Below are 13,468 nucleotides of genomic sequence, written 5' to 3'. Positions count from 1 at the left end.
TAACCCATCTCAGACCTAAATGGCCTACCCCATATCCTTAGACAGTGACCTCTGGTTCTGAACCACTAGCCATCGGAAACATCCTAACTGCATTTACCCTGTCTAATCCTGTTAGATTTTCATAGGTTTCTATGACATCCTTATTCATTCTTCTAAACTCCGGTGAATATAATCCGAGCTGACCCAATCTCTCCTTAGGCGTCAATCCTGCCATCTTATGTCTGGTAAACCTTTGCTGCAGTTGGTCCACAGCCAGAACATCCTTCCTCAGATAAGAAGAGCAAAGCTGTACACAATACTCCAGGTGTGGTCTCTCCAAGCCCTATACAATACAGTAAGACATCCCTGGTACTGCACGCCAAGCCTTCTAATATGAATTTCTTCTTGACTGCCTGATGCCACTACAAACTTACTTTGATAGGCCTCACTGGACTACTCATTCTTACACACATTTCACTGTAGCCCCTCATGTCACTCAGATCCAGATAAGCTGCCACCCCTTGTCTCCACCAACAGATTGCGTGCCATCTGTAAAATGGATGGAGCCAATATAAAATTAACATAAATTCCTTGTATACATCAAAGGAGAAAAATTGTATGATTGAAAGAAAGAGCCGAGGATTGTGACTGATTGAATAGATCTCTCAAAGACCACGGACTTGATGGGCTCAATGCCTTCATTGGTGTGGTTTCATTTTCATTGCAGAATAAACCTGTCCCATTGAGACAAAACCAATTGCGACAGAGCATGGCCAACAGTGAGACAGTCAGGGAGAGTGTGGAGGCAGAGAGAGAGTGAGAGAATGGCAGTGTCTGAAAGAGGCAAATATGATCAGAGAAGGAAAAGAGAAAACGAAAGAGTGACAGTTGGAAATCGAAGAGAATCCAGGATTGAAAGCAAAATGAAGAAAGAGAGAAAGACAAAGGTAAGTATCATTGAGAGAAAAAGAAACAAGTTACACAAAAAAATGATACAGCGAGATAAAGACAGTGTAAGAGAAAGGGAAAGAGACAGAGGCTGGGGGAGAGGGAGTGGCTGGTGTGTGGTCTCTGCACTCTCACCTGTAAGCGACTCCATTGTATTCGGCCCACACACCGCGCTGCATTCCTCCAGGCCAGCTTTGCCCCGAAGATCAGCTCATTCGGGGTGAGTTGATAAGTACCGGTCATGTCTATCTCCCTCTGTAGCTCCATTAAGCGTTGACTGTGTGCTGGCGTTCCTGCTCTGTGACAGAGAATGGCAGAGCCCAGTTCAGTTTTTGAACATTGAGCAGAGAGCTGAAATATCTCCTACACACTCTCCTCAGTCAAAATACCCTTCAATCTCACCCACTTTCTGCCTGAGTATAGCCAACCCCCACTCAAGCACAAAACTGTCTCTGCTGAGACCCATCTTCACCCGACCCTCCCTCTGAGCTCGGGCTCTGACGCACACTCCACTATTATTTGATGTACCTTTTCATGGTTGTGTAGTACTGTTCGAGGAAATGTGTCGCTCGGTGCAGCAGTTGTTCCTTGGACTGGGTTGGAGCTTCAGGCTTGTGCACAAGCTCTTTGGGGAACATGACAGAGCCCAGGCACCGTGTCTCTGAACATGGAGTTGGCTGGAGGAAAGCAGACAACAATAAATGGTCACAAGCCAAACACACTCACCATTAACACTCTACCTGACTGAGAGAACTTGGAAGTTAGAGCATCCTCAGGGTGAGGAAAGGATGGACAGACAATTGGCATAGAGGTTCTTGTTGAAAAGTGCAGCTGACAAGAGGTTTGGTCAGGTGGATAGAAGGGATACTGGGGGGTGAGAGAGGAGTGTCCAGAGGCTGGAGTCTGGCATTATTGTACTGCAAAAGAAAATTTACTGTAGTAAGGAAAATATTAATAGTATTTAAGAAATCTCTTACTATGCCTTCATCTTGCCACAAGGCAGAAAAGAGAGAGCAAGATCGTATGACGTTACATCACTTCTTACAAAGAGGTTTACCGTGACTTCACATATCGAAGTGAGGAATTACTCATTATACTACATCTTGCCTCAACTCCTGTCCCCATTATACTACAAATTCTGCCAAAGCTGATCTGTATGGACTTCAGTAAGGTGTTCAATAACTTCCTTGTGATACACTGGTTAGCAAGGTTAAATCAGATGGAATACAAAGGGAATTAGCCATTTGAATACAGAACTGGCTTAAAGGTAAAGGTGGTGGTGTAGGGTTGCTTTTCAGACTGGAAGCCTGAGGCCAACAGTATGCCATAAGGATCGGTTCTGGGTCCAATGCTTTTCGCCATTGAAATAAATGATTTGAACATGATCATAGGAGGAATGGTTAGGAAGTTTGCAGATGACCCCAAAATTGGAGGCTTGATGGACAGCAAAAAAAGGTTACCTCAAGTGTACATCAGGACCTTGATAAGATGAGCTGAGGAGTGGCAGATGGAGTTTAATTTAGATAACTGTGAGGTGCTGCATTTTGGAAAGGCAAATCAGGGCAGGACTGATACACTTAATGGTAAGGTTCTGAGGACTGTTTCTGAATAAAGATCTTGGAGTGTGAGTTCATAGTTCTTTGAATTTGAATTACCAGGTACACAGGATAGTGAAGAAGGCTTTTGGTAAGTTTACCTTCATGTGTCAGTGCACTGAGTATAGGAGTTGGGAGGTCATGTTGTGGCTGTAGAGGACATGAGTTAGATCATTTTCCTCTGTTATAGGAAAGTTCTTGTAAAGCTTGACAGGGTTCAGAAAAAATTTACAGGGATGTTGCCTTGGTTGGAGGTTTGATCTATAGGGAGAGGCTGAATAGGCTGGGGCTATTTTCCCTGGAGTGTCAGAGGCTAAGGGGTTACCTTATAGAGGTTTATAACATCATAAGGGAAATGGATCGGGTGAATAGCCAAGGTTTTCTTTCCCCAGGGTGGGGCGGACCAGAACTAGACAGCATAGGTTTAAGGTGAGAGGGGAAAGATTCAAAAGGGGCAACGTTTTACATGGAGGGTGGTGCACGTATGGGAAGTGGTGGAAGCTGGTACAATTACAACATTTAAAAAGCATCTGGATGGGTACTTGCATAGGAAGAGTTTAGAGGGTAATAGGCCAAGTGCTGGCAAATGGGACGAGAATAATTTAGGATCTGGTCAGCATGGATGAGTTGGACCAAAGGTTCTGTTTCCATGCTGTACATCTCTATGACTCGATATAAACTACATCAGCTGAACTTTCCTCATCCACACACACATCAAATTTTGAAGATTTAAAATTTGTGTCAGAGCCCCAGCAATTCCCTGCCTCGCCTCATACTGCAGCCTGAGCCAAGGGATTTGCCTGTTTTTAACTCTGACAGATCCTCTAATGCCTCCCCATTCCCTAAGTCAAACTGTGCAAGTTCCTTACAGTCTATGTTCTCTTTTTCCCAGAATGACTACCAAAGCAAAGTATTCATTCAACCCCTTCCAATATCCTGCAGTTGAACAAACAGTTGTCTCCCTGGTCCCTAATAGGCCCTACGTTTTCCCTGGGTTAACCTCTTCTTTTTAATATTTATAAAATAACCTAGGATTCTTTGTCCTTTTTCATGCCCCTTTTTGTTTAATTTTCTAACTGCTTCCTTAAATTCCCTCCTTCACTTTCTGTATTCCTTGAGGGCCACAACTGCATTGTTTCCTTTGGTCTTGTTAAAGGCCCTACTCTTCTGCCATATCCAATCCTGAATTGTCCCAGACATCAAGAGTTCTCTAGACTTATTGCTCCCACATTTCCCTCTTAAGAGTGCATGTTGAACCTGCACTCTCCTCAGCTCGTTTTCAAATGCTTCCCACATGGCTCCGCAGGAGACTTACAATGCAACAGGCTGTTCCCAGTCTACTGAGGGCAGATTCTACCTTATTTTAATAAAATCTGCCTTTACACAATCCAAAGCTGTCTTTGGCAGGCCATCATTTTCCTTCCTGCAAAAATGCTCCCCCACTGCCATGCTGAACACTTGTCCAGTTTCTTTCCCCAGAACCAGATCCAGCATTGTGCCGTTCCTACTTGCACTTCGTACATATTGACACAAAAACTCCCCTGGATACATTGCAAGAAATCTGCTCCTTCTTGACACGATAACTATCCCAATTTATGTTGGGAAAATTGAAATCCCCTTGTATAATTATTACTCTTACACACCGAGAACACAGAATATAGAACTGCAGAGCACAGGAACAGGCCCTTCAGCCCACGATTTTGTGCAAAATGTTGCATCAGAATAAAAGGATTCCGAGAGATTGGATTTATGACTATTTGGAAAACATAGCTTGATTAAAGATAGTCAACATGGCTTTGTGAAGAGGAGGTCATGCCTCACAAGCCTTATTGAGTTCTTTGAGGTTGTGACGAGACAAGTTGACAAGTGGCAGATGATGTTTCTGTGACGGTAACAATATCATACTCCCATGTGTCGATCCACCCTATTACCTATTACACTTCTAGTATTAAAGTGAAGACCTTCCAGCCTCACCGTACTCTCTTGACACACGACATAGATTAGCTCATTCTGACTTCCTTCCTTTGCTGCAGCATGCTGTGTTTCAGCTTGATTAATATTCTATGTCCCTTACTCTTGCCTAGACTAAGTTAAACTCTTCCCAACAGCACTAATAAACCAATTTGTGAGAAACTTAGTCGCAATGTGGTGCAGGTGCAGACCATCCCATTAGTACATGTTCCACCTTGCCCAAAAACACAGTCCCAGTTATCTAGGAATCTAAAACTCTTCCTTTTGCACCAACTCTTGAATACATGGCTTGATCTGTCCTATTTTTCTATTTCTAAACTTGCTAGCATGTGACACCGGGAGTAATCCAGAGATTGTAACCATTGAGGTTCTGCTTTTTAATCTACTGCCTAACTCCCTGAATTCTTGATGTCTTTCTTCACTTTGCCCATATTATTAGAAACAACACAACCTCTAACTCATCACCATTCAGGATGTCCTGCAGCCATTCAGTGGCATCCTGGAGTCACATCTTCGGCTGCAGAAATGCTTGTCTGCTCCCCTGTCTAAAGAATCCCCTATCACTATTGCCCTTCTTTTCTTCTTGCTAGTTATCCTTTAAGACAGCACTCTCTCACTTGAGCACATTATTCAGCAGACTCTGTCAATAACACAAATGTTATAGTTTGAGTATAGCTAAAAATGACACTTTTAGTTAAAGCATTTCATCTTGCACTCAGGGTGAGAACAAAGGACTATACAGCACAAAACAGGCCCTTCCACTGTTACTCTCTGTCTTCTATGACTAAGTCTGTTCTGTATCCATCTTACCAGCTGACCACGGATTTCGTGTGACTTCACCTTTTGTATCAACCTGCAATGAGGGACCTTGTCAAAGGCCTTGCTGAGGTTTATATACTGCCCTGCCCTCATCAGTTATCTTTGTCACTTCCTCAAAAAACTCAATCAACTTTGTGAGACATGACCTTCCCCACACAAAGCAATGCTGCCTAATCTAACAAGTCCATAGTTTTCCAAACGTGTGTAAATCCTAACTCTAAGAATCTTCTCCAATAATTTTCCTATTACAAACATAAGGCTTGCTGGCCTATAAATTTCCGGATTGTCCCTGTTGCCTTTCTTAAATAAAGAAACAACATTCGCTGTTCTCCAGTCCTCTCTGACCTTTATAAAGCAGATATAAAGATTTTGTACAAGGCCCCAGACGCCATCTGCCTCCCTCAGTATTCTGGGATAGATCCCATCAGGTCCTGAGGATTTATTTACCTTAATGTTATTTAAAACACTATACCTCCTTCTCTTATATATTGATGTGCCCAATAATATATTAACATATCTCTCCCAAGACTCACCATCCACCATGTCCAGTCTCCTTCATGAATACCAATGCAAATAATTAATTAACGACCGCATCCACTTCTTCTAGATCCACATATTAAATTCCATCCTTTGTCCTTGAATCGACGTATCCTTTTTTTAACTACCTGCTTGCTCCCTCTTGTATGTGTAAAATGGCTTGGGTTTTCCCACAGTAGACAAACAGGAAGCTGGATGAACACAGCAAGCCAAGCAGCATCAGGAGGTAGGGAAGTCACCGTTTTGGGTATAACCCTTCTTCAGACTTCTGATGTTGCCTGGCTTGTTGTGTTCTTCCTGTTTGTCTACTTTGGATTCCAGCATCTGCACTTTTGTTGTCTCTAATCTGGGATTTTCCATAATCCTATTTACCATAGCCCCTTTAAGATCTTCAAATTCCTTGTTTGATTTCTTTCCTGCTACCTTGTATTTTTTGAGGGCTCTGGTCTGTCTTCAGTTTCTTAAACCTTATGTATGCTTCCTGTTTATTTTTGATTAAGATCTTAATTTCTTTTCATCAAAGTTTCCTGAATCTTGCCATTGTTATCTTCCATTTTCACAGGAACATGCTAAAGAATTGGCCTACAAAAGATTCCTACATGGCAGATGTGAATTTACCCTCATACAGCTACTCCAAATCTATATTTCCCAGTTTCCTTCTCATATTATTGTAACTAGCTATCCGCCAACTTCCACCCGAGGACTACTCTTATCCTTTTCCATAAGTAACTTAAAATTTACAGAATTATATTCACTGTTCCTCCCCCACTGAAATTTTGAGCACATGGCTGGACTCATTCCCCAATTCTAGGTCTAGAATGGCCCCCTCCCTTGTTAGACTACTTGCGTTTTGTTTCAAAAAAAACGTCCTGGACACACCTAACAAATTGTCCCTCATCCAAGGTCTTGCACTAAACAAGACTTAATCAGTGTAGGGACTGACTACACTCTCCAAAGTATAGACCATCACATCAACACTGTTTTTACATTTTCCATAATCTGTCTACATATCTGTTCTCTATCACTTGCCAGTTGTTGGGAGGCTTGCAGTACAATCCTGTCAAAATGATTGTACCCTTCCTGTTCCCGAGCTTATACAGAACTAGACGGCATAGGTTTAGGGTGAGAGGGGAAAGATGTAAAAGAGACCTAAGGGGCAACTTTTTCAGGCAGAGGGTGGTACATGTATGGAGCTGCCAGAGGAATTGGTGGAGGCTGGTACAACTGCAACATTTAAGAGCCATTTGGATGGGTATATGAATAGGAAGGGTTTAGAGGGATATGGGCCGGGTGCTGGCAGGTGGGACTAGGTTGGATTGGGATATCTGGTCGGCATGGACGGGTTGGACCAAAGGGTCTGTTTCTATGCTGTACATCTCTATGACCCTATAAGTAAACAAATAAATATATGAGTTTCACTCTATCCCAGCAAACCAAAATGTGGAGATGCCAGTGTTGGGCAGGGCTGGACAAAGTCAGAAGTCACACAACATCTGGTTATAGTCCATCAGGTTTGTTTACAATCATGAGCTTTCAGAGCATGGCGAACCAAAGGCATATCTTGTCCATACAAGATTATATTTATACATTGAGGCACAACAAGGTCCAATGACTGAACAGACTCAATTTAACTTCAGTAGAAAGACGTCAGACAATGGTCTTTCTGCACTACACCTTAGCTGTAGCTGCCCAAGTTTTAGTACGTCGTTCAGCACATAGTCCTGGACCTTGGAATGTGCCAGTCTACAACACTAGGTTGAGGTCAACTCCTTGGTCTGGAAGATCAGCAGGTTTCAGAGCATCTTTCACCAAGTTGATGATCCTCCAGGTGCAGCTGGTGTTAGTCTCGTAATGCATCCTAGGGAACAGTTTGTATAGCACAGAGCTGCTCGGGACAAACCTCAACAAAAACCATTACACCTTTCTTCAAACTTCCTTTGCAATATATGACAGGCTCAACTCTCCCACAGCTACTTCAAGGGCTGTGTGCAGTGGCACAGACCAAACAGGCTTAAATGAAGGATCTTACAGGTCACCAAATGCTCACCACCAGCCAAACAATGTCTTGGTGCTTTTTAGAAAGTTCTGGTGAAGAGACATTTTGCCAAATGACTTTGACAGTCTGCTCAGGGAACCATGTAGTAAGATCCACCCTCCCCTTTTACTTCAGAGTCTCAAGGACACTACATTCTGACCACTTCCTGATGGACTTGTGATCAAAGGTGTTTTTCTTCCCAAATTTCTCTACAAAGGATGGGTGATATGGAATGGTTCAGCTACTGAGAGCATTCCATTGCAACAAGGCCAGTTCCGTCCTTTCCAACACTGGGAACAGGTAGAACTTCAGTATGTATTGACACTTCATTTTTGTATACTGAGGTCTACCCCCAGATTGATGCAGTCACACACAGGTGGTCAACAAGGTAAGTGCATACTTCACCTTGCCCTCTCCAGATCAAGCATTCTGTGCATTGAGTCCAGTCAACATCCATTTTAGACCTCCAGATAAAATAGAAAATGGCTTGGGTGACTGAAACAACACAGTTTGGGGGATGGGCCAGACCTGCACCACAGAGAGTATGTCACACCCAATGACCAGGGTTTTACCCGCAATGGAGAGGGAGTGGTGCTGTCAAAAGACCAGATTTTGCTTCACTTTAGCAATGTGCTCATCCCAAGGTTTTGCATATCTCTCCGAACCACATTCCCAACAGGTAATCTGTTCTGACAGTGAAGGGGATGAAGGAACGGTCAGTCAGTTCCTAAAGAATATGGTCTCGCTCTTGCCTCAATTTACCTGGCTCCCAAGGGCCAGTTTGAACTGTCCGCATATGGACCGCAGATCTGAGCAGAAAACGGAAACATCATCCACATATAGATGGTAGTTTGACCTGCAGGTCTCCATTGCCTTGAATAGCAACCCCTCTCAGGCCCGCATCTTTCCCGATAGATTCAGCAAAGGGCTCTGTACAACACACAAGGCAGGAGAGAGTGAGCAGCCCTGCCTGACGCCAGATCTGATCAGTAATCTTTCTGATTCCCATCTATTAATTCAGGCTGCACGAATGATGTACAGATTCCCTCACCAAAGACCACTTTGGACAGCTCGTCCCACATGTACATGTGCGATTGCCTGTCAAAGGCCTTCTCCTGGTCCAGGCTGATAAGGCAGGTGCCCACCCCTCTGTGCTGCATGGAGGTGATCATATCTTTGAGGAGTGGAGGCTCTTAGAGCTCATCCTGCCTGGTACAGAATAGATTTGGTTGGGGTGAATAATGGACCCCAGAGCAGACCTGACACTGGAGGTGACCTTAGATTGGATTTTGTAGTCTGCAGTCATCAATGAGATTAGTTACCAGTTTCTAATTTCCTCTCTCTCCCCCTTCCGCTTGAAGATAAGTGTGGTGATACTTTTCCTAATGGATCAGCACAAGGTACCTGAAAGAAGCATACTTTCATACACCTCCAGTAGGTCCTGGACAATCATGATCCACAGAGTCAAATACAACTTGGCTGGTAAGCTGCTCCTTCCAGGAGTTTTATTCTTTTCTAAAGACTCGAAGGCCTTCATCAACCTCATCAGAGGCTGGTCCAGCCTCTCCCAAATGTACGATCTCCAGGAGGGAGGACAGGGATGACTGGGAGGCCGCGCTGTCTGGGGGCTTCATGCCATATAGACTGGCATCAAAGAATTTGCTGATCCTCAGCACTTCAGGCTGAGACAATGTTACTGAGCTATCTTCTTCCTTCAGACTGCTGAGCTCTCCCTGTGCATTTTCTCGAAGATGAAATGTGAGGACGCCTCAATTGGCTCAACGGTTCAGACCCAGCACCAAAAGATTATCTTGGAAGCCTCTGAGGCAAAGAGCGAGGCTTGCTGGCTCTTCACCTCCTGAAAATTCTCTGTGACATTGACCCAATCTCCTGCAGCACGAGTAGGAAAAATGACATGATTTTCTGGCGTTTGGACAATTTTCCCCACCACTTTCTCATCTTCTGAACACTGCTGAAGATAAAGAACCTCTTGATGTTCCCATGATTGCATCTCACGAGTCTGCTGGACACTGAAAGAGGGGATTCACAGTTCTCCAACCAGTATAATCCTTTTTGAGCTCCTGAATGGTTTCTGCAGTGAACAGTTTCACGTTCAGCTTCCACATTCCCTTGTCAAGTTGTCCTGTAGGCGTGAGTCAGCCAACAGGAAGCAGTGGTCAGAGGAGGACACTGGTTTGAATGTGTATTACGTAAACAGGAAACAGACTGGGTACACCCGTCTGGCCCCAGCCAGGTGTATCTATGCTGCGCTAATCTGCAGAGGTGCTGAAGGCAACGTACAGCTTGGCGATTTTAACTGTTTCCATCGGGAATCAAGACATGGTGTCCGGTTCGCTCCAGCCCCTCCAGCTCATCTGTTCTCATTGATGATGCAGTTGAAGTCTCTGGCCAGAATAACCTGCCTGGACGTAGCCAACAGCTCCCCCTGCTGCTGGTTTCATCCAGGCAGGTTATTCTGACTAGAGACTTCAACTGTATCATCAATGTGAATGGATGGTCTGGAGCGTTTTGACAGGAGGGGGAGCTGCTGCAGAAAAACCAGCCACTCACTCCTTGCCAGGGTGTACCCATTAAATAGTCTCAGGGAGCATTTCTGTACGTACTGTCTGATATTGAGAGTGCAGTGCTAGAAAAGCATAGCTGGTCAGGCAGTATCCAAGGAGCAGGAGAATCAATGTTTCAGGCATAGGCCCTTCATCAGCAAGGAGGCTTGTGGGCCAAGGGCTGAGAGATAAATGGGAGGGAGGTGGGGCTGAGGGAAGATAGCTGAGAGTGCAATAAGTAGATGAAGGCAGGGGAGAATATGACGGGTCAGAGAGGGGAGTGGAGCAGATAGATGGGAAAGACACTCAAGAGGGTTGCGCCAAGTTGGAGGCTTGGGATTGAGATAAGATGGGGGGAGGGGAAATGATGAAACCGGTGAAATCCACATTAATCCTGTGTGGTTACAGGGCCCCAAGGAGGAAGATGAGGCATTCTTCCTCCAGGTGTCGGGAGGTTAGGGTTTGGCGATGGAGGAGGTCCAGGATCTGCATGTCCATGGTGGAATGGGAGGGGGAGTTGAAGTGTCCAGCCACAGGGCGGTGGGATTGGTTGGTGAGGGTGTTCCAGAGATGTTCTTTGAAACGATCCGCACATTGGCGTCCTGTCTCCCCGATGTAGAGGAGGCCACATTGTGTGCACGGATACAGTAGATGACATTGGTGGAAGTACAGGTAAATTTCTGTTGGATGTGGAAGGATCCTTTGGGACCTTGGTCGAAGGGAAAGGGGGGAGGTGTGGGCGCACGACATCTGACAGAGAAGTGCAAAACCTTTTTCCCCTTTCTGGCCTGTCCCTCATCTGGTGCACCTTGTTTCAGTTTTCTTGTTAGGGGGTGGCACCTTACTGACCTTGGGACTCCATGGCTTGCATTGCCACTTCTGGTCATCTGGGCTTATATGCCCCTCCCCCTTCTTCGGGAGCCTTGGACCTCTTGCAGTCCTTACTGAGGTTCCCTTCCTGTTTGCAGTTCCTGCAGAGGGTCACTATGCAGTCCACTGCTATATGCCCTGACCTCATGGAGGTTTGGCACACTCTCGGCTGCCCCGTGGATGTCAGGTAGCCTCATCTCCCACCGATCGTGAAGCCTGGCGGGGGCTGACTGGAGGATGTTCCCATTGGCATCCATTTTCAGGGTCACCTTGATCAGCCGCTTGGTGGTTCAGATTCTGAAGGGGTTCACCATGTCTGTGCTTCCTCCTTCTAGTTGGACATAAATTCCTAGGAAGGTCAGGACATCTACTGCTGGGATATGAATTGCAACAAGCCAGCTCCTCTGTGCAGGAAGAATGAGCAATTGGTGCCACAGACAGGATGGAGAGGGGGCCCTCACTTCCTTTCTCCTCAAATACTTTCAGGAGACACTCACATTGCTTCACGTTCATGAAGATCACATGGAAGCAGCTTACACTGGGGAAGTCCTGTCGCCAGAAAATAACTGCCGCTTGGAACCTGCAGCAATCCAGGAGGACTCTCCCTCAGAAAGAAGGTCCAGTCAATCTGCGATCCTTCCTCCATCTTCTTCATAGTCACCCTGTCTGTACTGCGGACCCCCTGGTCTGGAGTGCAGGCACTAACAGAGGCCATGGTCACTGAATTGGTGTTAGGCTAAAGCCAGCATAAAGATATCTGGTACATACAAATGAGCTCAACCAACGATCTTCTAGGTTTGGTTCACAATCCATCGACAAACTCAGGATCTTCCAGTAATAGTGGTTCTCCATCAAGGAGTCTCCCCTGCCAGGTACGTATTGAGAATATCCTGTGCCCACTCAGATACAGCCTTGAGTCTGGCACCAGGGAGGCAACACACTATCCTGGAGTCTCGCCTGTGACCATATACATACCTATCTGTGCCCCTAACTATACATTATTCACAAGAATACCAATTAACAAGGAAAAACTAACCTTTATACCATATGAACCAACTTGATTGGTTGTTAAGTGAGATCTGATTGTTAAAGACATCACCACAGAGAGTGGACTGATAGTTAACAAACTTTCTTGAAATGTAAACCAGGCAGGTTAATTCTGACTGTTTCAGGCATTGTTCTTGAAAATGAGCCAGCAAATGACTGTGTCACTTATTAAAGTCATAGAGATGTACAGCACAGAAACAGACACTTTGATCCAACTCTTCTATGCCCACCAGACATCCTAAATTTAATTGAGTCCCATTTGTCAGCGCTTGGCCCATATCCCTCTAAATCCTTCCTATTCATAAACCCATCCAGATGTCTTTTAAAGTTTGTAATAGTATCAGCCTCCATCACTTCCTTTGGCAGCTTATTCCATACATGCATCACCCATTGTATGAAAAGGTTGCCAATTAGGTCCATTTTAAATCTTTCCATTCTCACCCTAAATCTATGCCCTCTAGTTCTGGACTCCCCAGGGAAAATACCCTGTCTATTTACGCTATCCATGCCCCTCATGATTTTATAAATCTCCCTAAGGTCACCCCTCAGTCTCTGACGCCACAGGGAAAAGATCCTATTCAGCCTCTCCCTATAGCTCAAACCTTTCAGCCCTAACAACATCCTTGTAAACCTTTTCTAAACCCTTTCAAGTTTCACAACATCCTTCCTTCAGGAAGGAGACCAGAATGCACATAATATTCCAAAAGTGGCCTAACCAATGTCCTATACAGCTGCATCATGACCTCCCAACTCCTATACTCAGTGCTCTGACCAATAGTTTTGCATTAAACACCATCATTCCTCAGCACCTGATTGGAAAGCTGAGTCTGCTGTGCCTAAATACCTCCCTGTGTAACTGGATCCTGGACTTCCTGACTGGGGGACCTCAGTTAGTCTGGATTGGGAATAGCATCTCCAACACCATCACAGATGCTGCCTGGGATGGAAAGCCTCAGTTCTGAGGAGAAATTGGATAGGCTGGGTTTCCTTGGAACAGAGGAGGCTGAATGGGGATCTGTTTTCAGCATACAAAATTACATCAGGCATAGACAGATACCTTGGGAGAATCTCTTCCAGGTGTCTCTCAGACCAGAGGGAATAAG

The 13,468-nt window shown here is 45.0% G+C and overlaps 1 protein-coding gene across 3 annotated transcripts in view; it reads right to left on the bottom strand.

The window, feature by feature from the left end:
* The window catches only part of LOC140495790 (nitric oxide synthase 1-like), a 108,135-nt gene that overhangs the window by 71,328 nt on the left and 23,339 nt on the right, over window positions 1–13,468 (bottom strand). For all 3 annotated transcript variants that reach the window (XM_072594898.1, XM_072594897.1, XM_072594899.1), the window contains 2 exons: window positions 1,456–1,604; window positions 1,063–1,225 (listed from right to left, as the gene is read on the bottom strand). In XM_072594898.1, coding sequence (XP_072450999.1) covers window positions 1,063–1,225; window positions 1,456–1,604 — 312 coding nt within the window. The remainder of the gene's footprint in view (window positions 1–1,062; window positions 1,226–1,455; window positions 1,605–13,468) is intronic.

This window comes from Chiloscyllium punctatum, chromosome 25 (genome assembly GCF_047496795.1).
Source record: "Chiloscyllium punctatum isolate Juve2018m chromosome 25, sChiPun1.3, whole genome shotgun sequence".
Classification (NCBI taxonomy): Eukaryota; Metazoa; Chordata; class Chondrichthyes; order Orectolobiformes; family Hemiscylliidae; genus Chiloscyllium; species Chiloscyllium punctatum.
The sequence above is the reverse complement of the archived record's forward strand: the minus strand, read 5'-3'. Positions and strand labels throughout refer to the sequence as shown.